At 41.7% G+C, this 13,732-nt stretch overlaps 1 protein-coding gene across 1 annotated transcript in view; it reads right to left on the reverse strand.

Moving 5' to 3' along the window:
• Window positions 1-1,085: 1,085 nt before the first annotated feature.
• LOC149339424 (angiotensin-converting enzyme-like) overlaps window positions 1,086-13,732 on the reverse strand; it is a 63,468-nt gene continuing 50,821 nt past the window's right edge. Inside the window, exons 8-15 of the mRNA XM_089550921.1 lie at window positions 12,508-12,671; window positions 10,753-10,874; window positions 7,530-7,619; window positions 5,704-5,845; window positions 4,746-4,844; window positions 3,465-3,593; window positions 2,939-3,105; window positions 1,086-1,307 (exon numbers count right to left, since the gene is read on the reverse strand). Of these exons, the coding sequence (XP_089407047.1) occupies window positions 1,288-1,307; window positions 2,939-3,105; window positions 3,465-3,593; window positions 4,746-4,844; window positions 5,704-5,845; window positions 7,530-7,619; window positions 10,753-10,874; window positions 12,508-12,671 (933 nt within the window). The 3' untranslated portion in view covers window positions 1,086-1,287. The remainder of the gene's footprint in view (window positions 1,308-2,938; window positions 3,106-3,464; window positions 3,594-4,745; window positions 4,845-5,703; window positions 5,846-7,529; window positions 7,620-10,752; window positions 10,875-12,507; window positions 12,672-13,732) is intronic.

Raw genomic sequence — 13,732 nt, forward strand, 5'->3', positions numbered from 1 at the left:
CTCCAAAACTGCAAAAAGCGATCTGCTCTCCTTTACTTGCTTTCTGAAGCCCTCGCTTTACATATGCACTACAAGACTTCACTGAAGACCTTGAGATCTGCTTTGATCATGCGAAGTGGACCGTGTACTTTTAATGAAGAGCATTATATATGTGTCCTTCTCTCTCATGCCTTTCGTCGTCTTATGCATTGATACATGCCTTTTATAACAAACCGTGGTAAACTCTGCCCGGCTCCCTGCCCTGAAGCAGAGTGGTAGATTCACTCTGCCATGTCAAGCCATCTTTGGATTTGGCAGGTCTGAATTTGTATTTTTTTCACTGCATTATTATGTTGCTGCCTCACAAAGCTTAAGTTCTTTTCTGTGAAAGTCCCAAGAGGAGCATTTATTTCTTAACCCGTGCATTCATAATCCAGTGAAAAGTAGAAAAGGTGCTTGATGGTTACATTGTTTGGCTGTTAAGCTCGAGGTCATGGGATTGAATTCCAACTTAGGTGGCCGTCTTTCATTGGAGACAAAAGGCAAAAAATCTTACGTGTTGAGTAATGTCAATGCGTGTTAAAGAATCGCGGGTGGTCGACATTAATCTAGAGCCTTTCACTACATTTCTTACAGCCCATGTGCAACTTTGGAACAAGCTACATACTATACCGTGCAATCTTCAGCACAGTATTGTAGCTTCAACATGTGTTGCACATGTGTTTGATGAGTTCTGTTAACTCTCATAACACTTCATTGAACTAATGCAACAGGAATAGGGTGCGTGATATGGATAATTACTTGTGGCCGAAGATACCTTGCTCTTTCAGCCACTCAGTAACACCAGTGTTATTCTGGTGTTACTGAGAAAGTCAGCTGAATGAGTAGCATGACCATTTTTAATTCTGTGGGCACTTCAGTGCCAAAAAGAGGAGCGGGTTGGCTGTCACGGCTTCTCAGAGAGGACTTTCCCACTTTTGAAGCTTGAGGTACCATATTATTTCTCCTACCATTAAAATGACAAAGTCTCTGCCATTTTAGTTTATTTTGAAAGTGCACTAAAAAATCTCTTCTGTGTTATTACTGTGTTGATGCTTGCGATCTTCTTTAATTTGGTGTCACTTTTTGTGGTGTGTGTTTCTTCATAAGTCATCAGTTTTGTTGTTAGTCTTATAAACAGACAAGAACTCTGGAGGCAAATCAAACTTTCAGGCAATCAGAGTTTTAATCAGATCCATTGTGCATACTCACACGAGAACTTTTGGTGTGGTTCTCACCATGTAGGGATGTACAAGCAGTTTTTGGAGGTCATTTAATGTAGTTCTCCACTGTGAAGTAAAGATAAAGTGTCAGTGCTATGCACATAAGTAGAATTTTAAGTGGATTTCATAGGTGTAGAGCAAGAATGCAGATAATTGTAATAAGAACAAGCCGCTCCAGGCACTAGCTACTACTTGGATGCACAAGCTTTTGGTATTATAAAAAAGCCCTTTTAATTAGTCCAAACAAATATTCGCCGTTTGCTTGTGAGGATGCAGTTTTACTGCATTTAGCACTTTAATAACAATGGTGTATGAGTTATGCAGAAACCACTATGGTTCGTTCTAGGAAATATATACACATGAATAACCACTAAGAAAACAGATACTGGGATGTCATTGGGCATCCAGTAAAAATGGGTTCCAGTAAAATGGGTTCCAGTTTTCACAGATTGTGCTTTTTGTTGTGCACAAGCACCTTACTATGCACAAGTCTGTTAATTTGCATAGAGATATATAAAGGACCCTGAAATGATTTTTATGATCACATTCTAATGCAAGAGTTCTGTAGAGGCAGTCTTTGTGAGTGTATGAATCAAATTGAAAAGCTCTGCACAGACCCTATAATTTAGAAATGATTTTTAAAAATTGCTGCTCGCAGTCGATTAGGGGAACACTTCACTGCGTGTTCTTAGCCTTCTCATTGAGCATGCCTAAGTTACATCAATGGGATGGGGTGTGGCAGGGTGCAGTCCTAACCTGCTTTTCTTCCCTTGTGCGTCGGTGTGTATGAGCTGATGGGGGGGGGGGGGGGAGAGCACCATGTCTTAATCTATGATATCTTTGGTGTTAATGATGCTAGCTTAAAAAGTTTTGCAGTGTGGTAATAAGTGATGGAGTACTGATCATTTGTGTGCTTTTCGTAACCTCAGTAAACATCTTTTCAGGGTCCCTTCAAAGTGCGCAGATTTAGTTTAAAGGACTATAGACACCTCATTTTTGTTGCATGTTTTCTTCTGTCAAATTATGCCTTAGACAGAATACATGGATCACCGCATGGTATCCGCATGGTATTTCTACTCTCATGCTGTTTCGATTTCAGTTTCATCAACCGAACGATGACCGTGACAAACAAACCTGCAATATAGATGCTGATACATAATTTAATGCACTACAACCCTTAAACCAGCCTGCTTCAAGAGCCGGAATGACAACAGGCGACACAGATCAGCAGTTATTGCCGTGTTTTTTTGTGCCTCACATGACCTACACTCACAGCCATTGTTTAGTTAATGAAACCAAAACAGCGTCAAGAAGAAATTCAAACATAGATTATTTAGCGGTCTTAGGCAAATACCACGTGGTGATCCATGTAATCTAATGTCTAACACATCATTTGAAATAATAAAACACGCAAGCAAGAATTTTTAGACACCAAATTCCTTTAAGTCCTTTAAGCATTTTATGCACTTCAAACATCTATGATCAGCTGTACTGTTAACTATGTACTATTCCTGAAGATAAAAGTAGCCACCTGATTGAGCATTCACTTGAGCTTCTACACCCCATCATCAGCAAGTAAACTTAAGAAAGTCTGCTTGCAGTACAATAGTGAAATTTTGCATGAAAATGAATTTAAATATTGCAGCAAGAGTGGCAGGGTAAATATACAAAGCACAAATGGCAGGAAAATTGTCTACCTGGCTGTGGTTTCCATCCAACGGTCTCCCCAGCTATTTGGCTGTTGAGCCAGTTCTCTAATGGTCGGAAGTACTTTCGAACAGCCTTTCCCGATAGCTGGCTAGTTCCAGCCAAAATTTGGAGGACGTCTTGCCATGGTTTGCTTGCACCGAGCTTCAAGCTCTTTCTGTGGAACAAAGAAAGTCATTTTCACATTATGAGAAATCAGGTTAAGCAAGACAGCCAAGTGGGCAAGCTTGTATTGTTTTATACTTAAATAGCTGAAATCAAAAGCTCTGTTGGTATCCATTGTCCCCATTGTTTGCCTCTTCCTTGTGAACATGCCTTTCACACTGAGTGAGAAATGTGGTGCTCAGGGACATAGAAATGTAATAAATAGTCATTAGCAGTTCAATCAAGAGACGAAGTTAAGATATGTTTATGAGCATCACCCCCTCACTACTTCATACGTTGATTTAATGCCATAGCGTGTGCCTAGTGGTGATTGGGGCCCCAAAAACTTTTGACGTGCAACATTTAGCTTACTTCAAGATGTCTCCGATTTTCTTCTTGCCATGAAGCTGGCAGTCGATAAGATCCCGTTCCCTATTCTGTGTGTCCAGCTCGCACATATATTCAAACATCTGGAATGTCAGGATGATGGATACAAACTTCCTGAAACCAAAGCATGTAAAGCATTTCTGTACTGCTATAGATGCTTTTTGCCACCCACTTTGCAGCAGTGTGACAGAAGCTACTTTATTGCAATAAGTTAACATAGATAATCATTGACATGAGCAAAAGGTATTGCCTTGGAAGGCAGGAAGGCAAGCTAGTTTGCGTATTTTGTTGGCCACTTAATCTTCTCATAACGATTGAGCACACCCTAAAATTCCAACTGATATGAATTTAATATTTGTTGAAAGGCAAGAAAGTGAAGTCGCAATTCTTTCTTCTAGTTCTTACTTTCGCTAAAAAACCAGAGCAAATGTAAACAAGGTGTGCACATCTGGAAAGGGTGCTGAATGAATTTTTCGAGGCTGCAGGTGACAGTGTACATATACTGAAATATGTAGATAAGGTTATCTGAGCAATATATTTTTTTCTGATAGTTTGTGGTAAAGAAATAAATTTGTCAGAGACATTTCAAAACTAATGCTGCACTGAAAGCCTCATCAACTGTTATTGTTTTTATGCTACTATACTGTTTTTCTTGTTCATCTTAGTCACAGTAATGTTGTTAGATGAAGAGTTGTGTGGCAGCTTGACAGTTCTAAAAGCGTCGCAAGTGATGCCAAAATTTCATTAGGCCATTTGTGCTTTTTGCACAAAAATTATAGTACTTGACTCAGGTAGCCACAGCATAGGCATATTGTCAGTGATTTTGCAACACCTTCAAGCGGCCAAGAAATAAAAAACACATGTAAAGCATCTAGCTGCTGTACATTGTTCATCTCCGTTTAACTTAAGTTTGATTGATTGGAAATATGTTTATTCCACTTTGTTCTGTCTAGAGATGCTGCGGTGCAGGAACTTACGTGCAACATGGTCCAACTTTGGTTCATTATATGTGCAGTGAAATCCTTTTCAGGCAGCACAGAGTTTTACTGCACAAAATTTAGAAGTAAAAGGGATGCCTTTCATGTTAATTCAGGCTTGCATATGTGGGGACTCAATGATAAGCCAAATTATGCAGAGACTGATGAGAAGGGCAAATGAAAGTTAGTGCATGGTGTACGTACTGAAAGAAAATGTAACATGTGCTTCACTCTTGGTGGATAGAAGCTGCATGCTGCACTTGAAAAGATGTTCCTTTTTTGGACTCACCCTAAGTAAGGGACATGAGCAAGCACATTGGGATCCACACCTGCATCAAAGTCTTTTGATCCTCTCTTAACTGGTGGAGAAATTCCTTGGTATAGGGTTCTGCATAGGAATGGAAGAGATACAGGTATTATGACATGTAGTGACTGCAGTACACAACATGTATGCTGTGCATTCTTCTCTTATCTTCAGGTGAACTTATCATGCAGAAAGATTGTTGCCATTATAGGACATCTCTCTTTGCAGCTGACAGATAGATTGATTTAGATGATATTTTACTTCTCGAAAATTCTTTCCTTTCTTTTCTTTTTTTCTTTCTTTCTTTTCTTTTCTTTTCTTTCTGACCAGTTCAGAAAATTTTGAAATGACTCTGATTAAGCAAATTATTCCTAAAACATTGCCCCAACATCACGTTTGAGGGTCACACAAAAGTGGATATAACTTTTCTTCGTTGAACAGCGCACGAAAATGAGGATGGATAGAAATTAACATAGCAGCACTGTGTGTTCCTGGAATGCATCCTAGGCCAAGTTTCCGCATAATACATTTCACCTTGCTGTAACTTTGGTAAATCTTTGTGATAACGGTCGTTCACAATCACACAAAATGTGAGCTCCACATTTGCAACATATATATTTTGCCCTGTGCAATGTAGCCAAGCATATTTTTGGGCAGTAGGAGATTGTTCGATCACATACGAACCTGACATACAGCAGTATGCATGTTGCAACAGTGTAGCCACCATCAGTTCATTGTGCCATTTTTTTGCCATTTGAAGGAGCAAAGTTCGTTGCTGAAAGCTGCATTCTATATTGAAAACCCTTTGCACTTGCTGAAGTCCTGCTTAATGCAGTAGCAGCGTAATCACTGATGCTTTTCTTATTGCGTGGTAGTGTGAATTCTGCTGATAATTCTTGTCTTAATTGTTAAAAACACAGAAAGAAGCAACCCTCAGACTTACCTGTACTTCCAATACCTTGTGTTCATTTCGTCTAAAGGTATGACTCCTGCAAATATTCCTCCTCTCCACCTGTCAACTAGGAATGCATGAGATAAGAGTGGAAGGACGTGCAATGCCATCTTCAAGAGGTGTCGTATTTGATCTGTGTTGAGCAGACGCAGACAAAACATTGCAAACTTATGTTAACTGGAAGGGCGTGAAGTGGTCGATAAAAATCTCAGTAACAATATTTTTTCACTATTCGTCAGCAAGGCAACAAAAATCAATATTCACTATTTGTAATAGACGATGCATTTACAAAAAATTCTGTTGGGTAGCGTGGTTTGAGTGAGAATAGGTTCGTACCGCATTGTTTACTAGAGATGAAAGGAAAAATTCTCAAGTATTTGTAATAAAGACTATTTGTAAATATCTGGATTACGAAAGCAGGTGGGTTCGAGAAATTGTTATGTAACAATTTATTTGCTGTTTGTCATTACTCCTGCTCTTCAATTCTGTATGTTCCAAAAGCTGTACCTGTTCTACGCTGTTCATTAAATATGTCCTTTCAGTTGGATTCAAATAGAACATTTATTCATGTCACCAAACTGTTAAAGGCATACACAAAGAACTCATGATGAAGCTTCATGTCTCACTTGTGCCTTGGACAGATTCTTAGCCATCATTTCATAATTTGTTGCATGTTCATATATGGGCCATAACATAACCTTTGAAATCAGCTTCTCGAGTGGCAGATAACAATAGGTAGCTAGTAAGAACTCAGCATTTGATGACTGTATTTAGTACAGTTATGTGGAATGAACCACTGATCACAAACATTGTGTTACGAGTGTTATATTTCACATGTGACAAAGTTTCCAGGAAATTATGTTGTGTATTGCTACCATCATACTGCATCAACAAAATATTTATTGCTGAGGAATTGAAGTTATGTGGAGTGGAGTTTAAAGTGAGTTGTGTGCAGTTTATTGTCCTTATGTTAAAAGATTTTCACTAATGAGTTGAAACTGCAGCAAATGCACCACTAAAATATTTTTGAATCGCAGTCAACAGTCATTGCTGCGTCTTCACAGTTCACCTAAACTATAGCATTTGGGTTATAACTTTTCTACTCTTCTATTGCATCAGTAGTAAATAAATTCAGACTGCGAACACGTGTAGCAAAACTCTACCGCTTGTGGTGAAAAGCATTTTGAAGAAAGCTGTACCTTTGATTTTCTAATCTGTGGGCAGAAAAAGTAAGTGGTGGCAGCTTTAGCTTACATTCTGAGAATGGCCTAAACTTGCATATGAAAGTCAGTCACATACATACGCATGTGCAGATGGGGGAAAGAGAGGCAATGGTAGCCCCAGTCGGTACTAGGGAGGGGGGGGGTCAACTTTTGTCCGCTATTGTTCTCTTCTACCCAGAAGACATGAAGAGGCTATACCATGAACGTCGCCCCCCACCCCTCTCTCCTATGGGGAGACCTGTGCATGCCTATGGTCACATCTTTCATGTGCATAAAATAAATGCCTTCAGTAGCATCATAAAAAGTACTTCAGGAACCGAGTTACTCAAGACATCTTGCAGTGAAAAAGAAAATGTGGCCATCGCTTGAGGATTATACCCTTATCTTGATGCTGCCAAGCCTTGTATATATATATATATATATATATATATATATATATATATATATATATATATATATATATGGAAAAGCATTGAGACATACACGGCTGATATGTTTTGTTCTCGTTCTTAGTGAATCTTCTGTTGCTCATCGCTGTGCACGTTACCAAGCGAAATGAAAAACCTAGGATAGCAAAAACATTGTTCTACTCGCCATAATTCTTAGGTAGAATCCCAAGGTGCTGGAGTTGCTTTGGTGCTGATGTTGCTAATCCAATGAAGCCCGTGACCCCATCTCTAAAACCTGCAAACAATATAAGTTGTCTCCTACGTAACACTGAACATTATAAAAACATTATAAAATTCCCCTAACCGATCAGATCACAACCGATCAGGTCACCCTATTTTGGTTTGGTTTGGTTTATTGGGGTTTAACGTCCCGAAGCAACTCAGGCTATTTTAAAAGTCTCAAATGTTAAAATTTAGCAAATAATGTTTCATGTTGCACAGTGAAGATTAGTTGAAACATTCCAACTGAACATTGTGCTAATGCTGTGTTTGAAATGTTGTTTTATGTTAAAGTTGTAGCTACCGAGGAAAAAAAAACATGGGGTCCAAGTGGGCATCCAAATATGCATCTGGAACCAATTGGTTTCAGTGGTATATTACTGAAACCAAATGGATGTCCAAATGGACAGTTGGGATGTCCAGTTGCTTCTAATTGTGTATTTGGAAACAATTAAAGCCTATAAGAATATTACTGTTGGCTCCCAACTGAAGTGGCAACTAGCTCCTATAGTGTGCCACTGACAAGAGTGCATGGCACATAACTTATAGAAACACTAGAAGCCTGAAGAGGTCACACAACACCAAAGTGTTCAATATATGCACTGAGATAACTTTTTCTTGGGGCTTGGGCTTATATACTACATGTATGGCCGTGGCGGTTGAATTTCTTTGGAGGAAAAATTCTAGAGGCCCGTGTACTGTGCGATGTCAGTGCACGTTAAAGAACCCCAGGTGGTCGAAATTTCAGGAGCCCTCCACTACGGCATCTCTCATAGCCTTAGTCGCTTTGGGACGTTAAACCCCATAAACCAACCAACCTATACTACATGTATTGGACCCTCCTACTGAAGCCAGCAGCACTCGTCCATTGAGCAAGGTTGTTCATTTAATGATGACTGCAGTGAAGGTCAAAATGACGAAAACAATTCAGCAGATTAAGCTCCTAATATCTTTTTTCGAGAACATAATTAGTTTGCTGTTCTGTGTTCGTAGACAGCAATTTGCTGATCCCAGTCACAGAAATCATTGCCTTCCAATTCTGCTTTCCAGTTTGAGGCTGCAGTTGGGCGGTGATCCAATTTTATATTCAATTGGAGTCAATTGGAACCAATTGGAACCAATTGGAAGCTCCAGTTATAACCGTATAGGACTAACTGGACTGCCAAACGGGAAGTATGATCGGATTCATGTGCCCAATTGGCTGACCTACTGAGTCCATCTGATTCCAGTTGGATCCCAATGGAATGCCCATTTGGACCTAATTGTTCTTTTGCCTGGCAAGAAACAACATTATAGACTGTAATGCTATTAGAATGTTCAAATCACGACCATAAAACCACAGTGCCAATATTTTCAAGCATTGTGTTTGTTTGTGTGATAATTATGTTTTTTCAACTAGTGAAACTTTGTTCGGAAACTTTGCATGTTACCCATCCACCACTGCCACTCATGACACCGTTCACGACTAGTTGTATGAGCTCCAGGCCTTGCTATTATTTAGGAGGTGAAAGGGAGTTGCAGGTATTAAGTAGTCTTAGAATAGGGTGGGACAGGCGGGGCACCAGTACGCATGCACACGTTGACCTCGTATGCCCCATGCTCTTTGCAAAGTGTTGATTGAAGTTGTGACGGAACATAACTGACGGGTTCAATCCCAGCTGCATTTCGGTGGAGATGAAATGCTAGAGGCCCATGCACTGTGTGATGTCGCTGCACATCAAAGGGGCTCTGAAAGGGGCTCTGAATAAAGGTGCGGTATTCCTGGGATGGTAAAGGACACCACTCCATTGATATCTTCCAACCAGTTTATTTATTGCGTTTTGTAGAAGCTGAGTTATCTGTAGTCAGAATTTTAATATTAGTGTCTTCGCATCTTTTCCCCTCTGCCTGCCCCATCACCGACGCGCATGAAAATTCTACGGGAGGTGGTGTTTCTTGACCCGCTGGAGCAACGTTGCTGACAGGGCACGGCCATGGTAGCTGCACGAGGCCTGAAAGATTCTAACCAATAGTCACCTCTGAACAGAATTACACATGAGAGTGTGACAGCGAAGGATGCGAGCATGAGAAAATTGCTGGAAAGGACTCGCCAAATTGCGTGCGGTTGTGGGTTCTCTGCTGTTTGGCTCAGGTGTTCATGACAGGAGAATGTAGTGACTGAGCGAGTTTATGTACACCCCTCAGAATGTTTTTCAGAGCCCGTTTAAAGAATCCCAGATGGTTTGGAGCCCTCCACTACAGCGTCCCTCATAGCCTTAGTCGCTTTCAAACGACTTCTGCGTGGTGTAAACAGTGTGACGTCAAAAAGGTGCGGCCTGATGAGCAAAATCGTCCACCTTTGGTCTGAACTGGTTTTGCTGGTGTCGAGCGCTCCCCCGTCGCCGTTGTTCCCAGATTCGAGACACCTCACAGCCTTTCTTCTCCCAGTGAGAGCCCCATCGGACAAAAAGCACGTGTGCTGATGACATAGGCCGGGAGAGGTCTGGTCTTACAGGTTTGCTTGACCGTTAGCAAGGTGTTGGATGTGAGTTGCGGTAGTATTTCAAAGAGACAGATCCTATTAAGTAGAAAATCTAATCTGGCATCGTCAAGTTGGCAGCGAGCGAAAAATCCCGGATTGGTTGGCTGGCATGGCAGCTCAGCGCAACACGCAACTGATTGGTGTAGTGGCCCTGGCATATGGACGCCACTACACCTGTAAATGCGATCTACAGCAGGTGTCACCTCAGATATTTAACGGCAAAGTTCGGCTAGTTGAAAAAACATCATTACTGCGCAAACAGTGGAAAACGTTACAGACACAGTGCTTGAAAATATTTTGCATTGTTTTATGGCTGGGATTTGAACGTAACATTAGAATTCGTAATGTTGTTTTATAGTCACAACTTTAACATGAAAATAAAATTTAATTCAAACTATTAACACAATGTTTATTTTGAACATTGGATTAGTGCTTACCACGCCACATTAGCATATTTTTGTTATTTTTAGCATTATAATGAGGTTCCAATGTAACATATGTTAATGCAACTTACGTAACACTTTTATAATAATCCAATGTTCGATGCTACTTGGATAGTTTTCTGTGACCTCAGTGTCTATGCGGCGCTGATCAAGTCACACACACAAAACTGCTGATTTGCACTTGCCTGGTGAGGGCCCATCTTGGAACACTTTGGGTTGTTGTGAGTACATGCGTTTGTAATACAAATCCGCCAAAACCTTCGCGACTGAAAAGAGATCCTTCGTCATCGCAGAGCATCCTGTCAGTCTGTGAATAAGAATTTTGGACTTGTTGATGATTGAATACAGGCACAATGTGTGGTGTATTGGTAACAACCAGCAGCATGTACCATACTATGAAAGCATAGTGAATGCACAGTAAACACATCTCAGCTACAAATCACAGAATTTAACATCTTTTTTTTTTCAAAGGCAGAGCATGAGTAGGGCCACGAAGGAGTTTCAAGTTTGTACAGCACGCGAGAAAAGACCATTTTTTTGAACAAGTACAAGTACTGAAAGGTGGAATGTTTAGTTTCTGATATGTTCTTATGATGATGGTTTAGAAATTTTAAACTAACGTGCGCAACAACTTTGAACACTCGGTGCAACGAGAGAAAAGTGGAGTAAGCCCCAGGGCAGACAGATGAGAAGAAGGCGAAAAATCTGTCATATCAGGGAAATATAAAACGGACAGTCTTTTTCAGAACCGATTCCAACTTGTTTCCATCCAAAAACTTTTGGAGATTCCATACAACGCAGGCATATTCGGCCGGGGTTTTGAGATATTTGGTGGTAAACACTGATTTGAAGTAGTAAGTACTGAATGCAGATGCAATAGACCGAAAGTCACAGTTGTGTAACTCCTTCATCAGGAGGGTGTCCGAAGTCGTGCTACAGGGCAGTGCGGGTTTCCAAAACTTACGCTGGTTGCTTTTCAGCAAACTGCTCAAAGTCACACTGCAATAGAAACCTTTGCAGTCTTGGTTTTAAAGGGGCTCTGAATGGGGCTCTAATAGAGCTGCCAACATTCCGACAAGAGGACTTGTCTTCATCGGGGCACAGCGTTCATCATTGGCGGGGTTTAAATAGGGTCTTCACTGCGAGGAGAGGCAAGAGTCTCCCTTCCCATCCTAATGCCCTTTCCACTTCACACCCTCCTCCCACTCACCGCAGGCCCCCCTCAACAGCCCTGGAGTGACCGGGAGAAGAATTGCTATGAGCACGGGTATTGGAATCTGTCTTGCTCTTGCTACTTTGGGCTTGTTTTATTCCAGAAAGTTAACTGAGTTTGTTTGGAGCTAGGGCCCTGGGTTAGTCTTGACAGCCTTACTCAGTAGAAGGCTGTTAATGCAATACATCAGCTGAGAGTACTGAGAAACAGATACAAAATCACATTTAGTACCATGTGTATGAGGAAACAACAAACTCAATGTGAATGCTCGAGGTAACATACCTGTGTTGAAAGCAAATGCAAGGGTGAGCATTCTGTCACTACTGCTACAGCCTCGCCCACTAAAGGATGCAATTAAGACACCTCTTCTTTTGTTAGGTTTTTTTTTAACCCGGATTTTTTTTGTTTAACTCGGTAATGGGCTATTATACATAAAGCTGCACTAACATCTTACGACTCAAAGCTGCAAGCCATTGGCACTCTGTTCGTTAGAGGGACACTAACCATGCTGAATCATTTTGAACACGCCAGCTCAGCAAGCACATCGAAAAAGGTTTACGTAAGCTTTACTGATGAGTTAACTATTCCTGTGCTGTTCGCTTATGAACTAAACCATCTTTCGTGCATTAAGCAATGGATAACCATCTTTGTAACAACAAGCAGATTATCGCAGAAAGATGCGTCATTTCTCTTCTCTTGCTGCAATGTGCAACAAAGCTCTTGTCACCTGTAGTCATCGCGTATTGTGTAAAGTTTTGGAGTACAGTGCGTCGATCCCTTGTCCGACTCTGTGAACCGAGAATTGTGCCAGAAACTTGCTGGAAGAGGGTTAAGGCCCAAGCTATGCATGAACTTGGCGGCGAAACTCCACGTTGCATTCAATTCTTTTTCCTGCAAAACAACAACAAAGAAACAGAGAAATTGGCCATTTTTGTACATATCTGAATCAAATGGACAGCTGTTCTAGTTGATAAACACTCGTACTTAGCTATACAGCGCGACACAACAACAATGGACGGCTGCAAACTAATGCAGCCCTATGTACATAATACCAGCGAAATTATGTCTTTCACAGCCTGTTTTGAAGTGCTTGATGGTAAAACATTTTGTTTGCCGGAAAGAGCTTGGTAAGTGGTTGCGTTAAATTTGTCAGCCCACTCCACCGCCAGAACTTGCGTTCTGGGGTCAGAGCTAGACAGCACGGCCTCCCACCGCTCAAGAGAAGGAGCGGTAGTTAGATCACCCGAAGGTGGCTCTATTTTACAAGCCCACAGGATGTGATCATAGTAATTGCTGAAGTAAAGGTACATATTGCCACCTAGTATTGCCAGGTGGCGCATACGAAGTAGGGCTCGCGCCGTGTGGAGTCTGTCGCTGTTGTTGCCCCAACTTGCCTGGCCTTCCCTTTCGTGCCTACTAATAAACCCCCCTTCGTCAGCAAGTACGTTACAGTCTGGTGTAGGCGCTGGGTAAGATCCCTGTATATGTCTAATACTCCTCCGCATACCCTGGGCTCCAGTCCTTCGCTGGTGGACACCCCTGTGCACCGTGCTAGCCGGAGAAACCAAGGCCTACCTCCCGAACACGGGCTTTTGGAGTCTGCAAGAGCACCCACCCATCGACCTGTTATGCCAGCTGCAGCCTACTATACCTTGCAGAATCCGCGACTGCCCAAACCATTCCATGGCAGTCAGCTCGAAGACGTCGAAGACTGGCTGGTCGAGTTTGAACGCGTGGCCTCGTTCAACCAGTGGGACGACGTAGCCAAGCTTCGAAACGTCTTCTTTAGCCTGGAGGATGGGGCACGTACGTGGTACGAGAACCGAGAAGATGCGCTAACATCATGGCATGAGTTCCGCCGACGCCTGCTGGAGACCTACACCAGCACGGATCGCCGAGAACGGGCTGAACGGGCTTTGCAGTCTCGCATTCAAATGCCGAATGAGTCTGTA

The sequence above is a fragment of the Amblyomma mixtum genome, chromosome 6 (assembly GCF_055824585.1).
Source record: "Amblyomma mixtum isolate Tamu chromosome 6, ASM5582458v1, whole genome shotgun sequence".
In the NCBI taxonomy this organism is placed as follows: Eukaryota; Metazoa; Arthropoda; class Arachnida; order Ixodida; family Ixodidae; genus Amblyomma; species Amblyomma mixtum.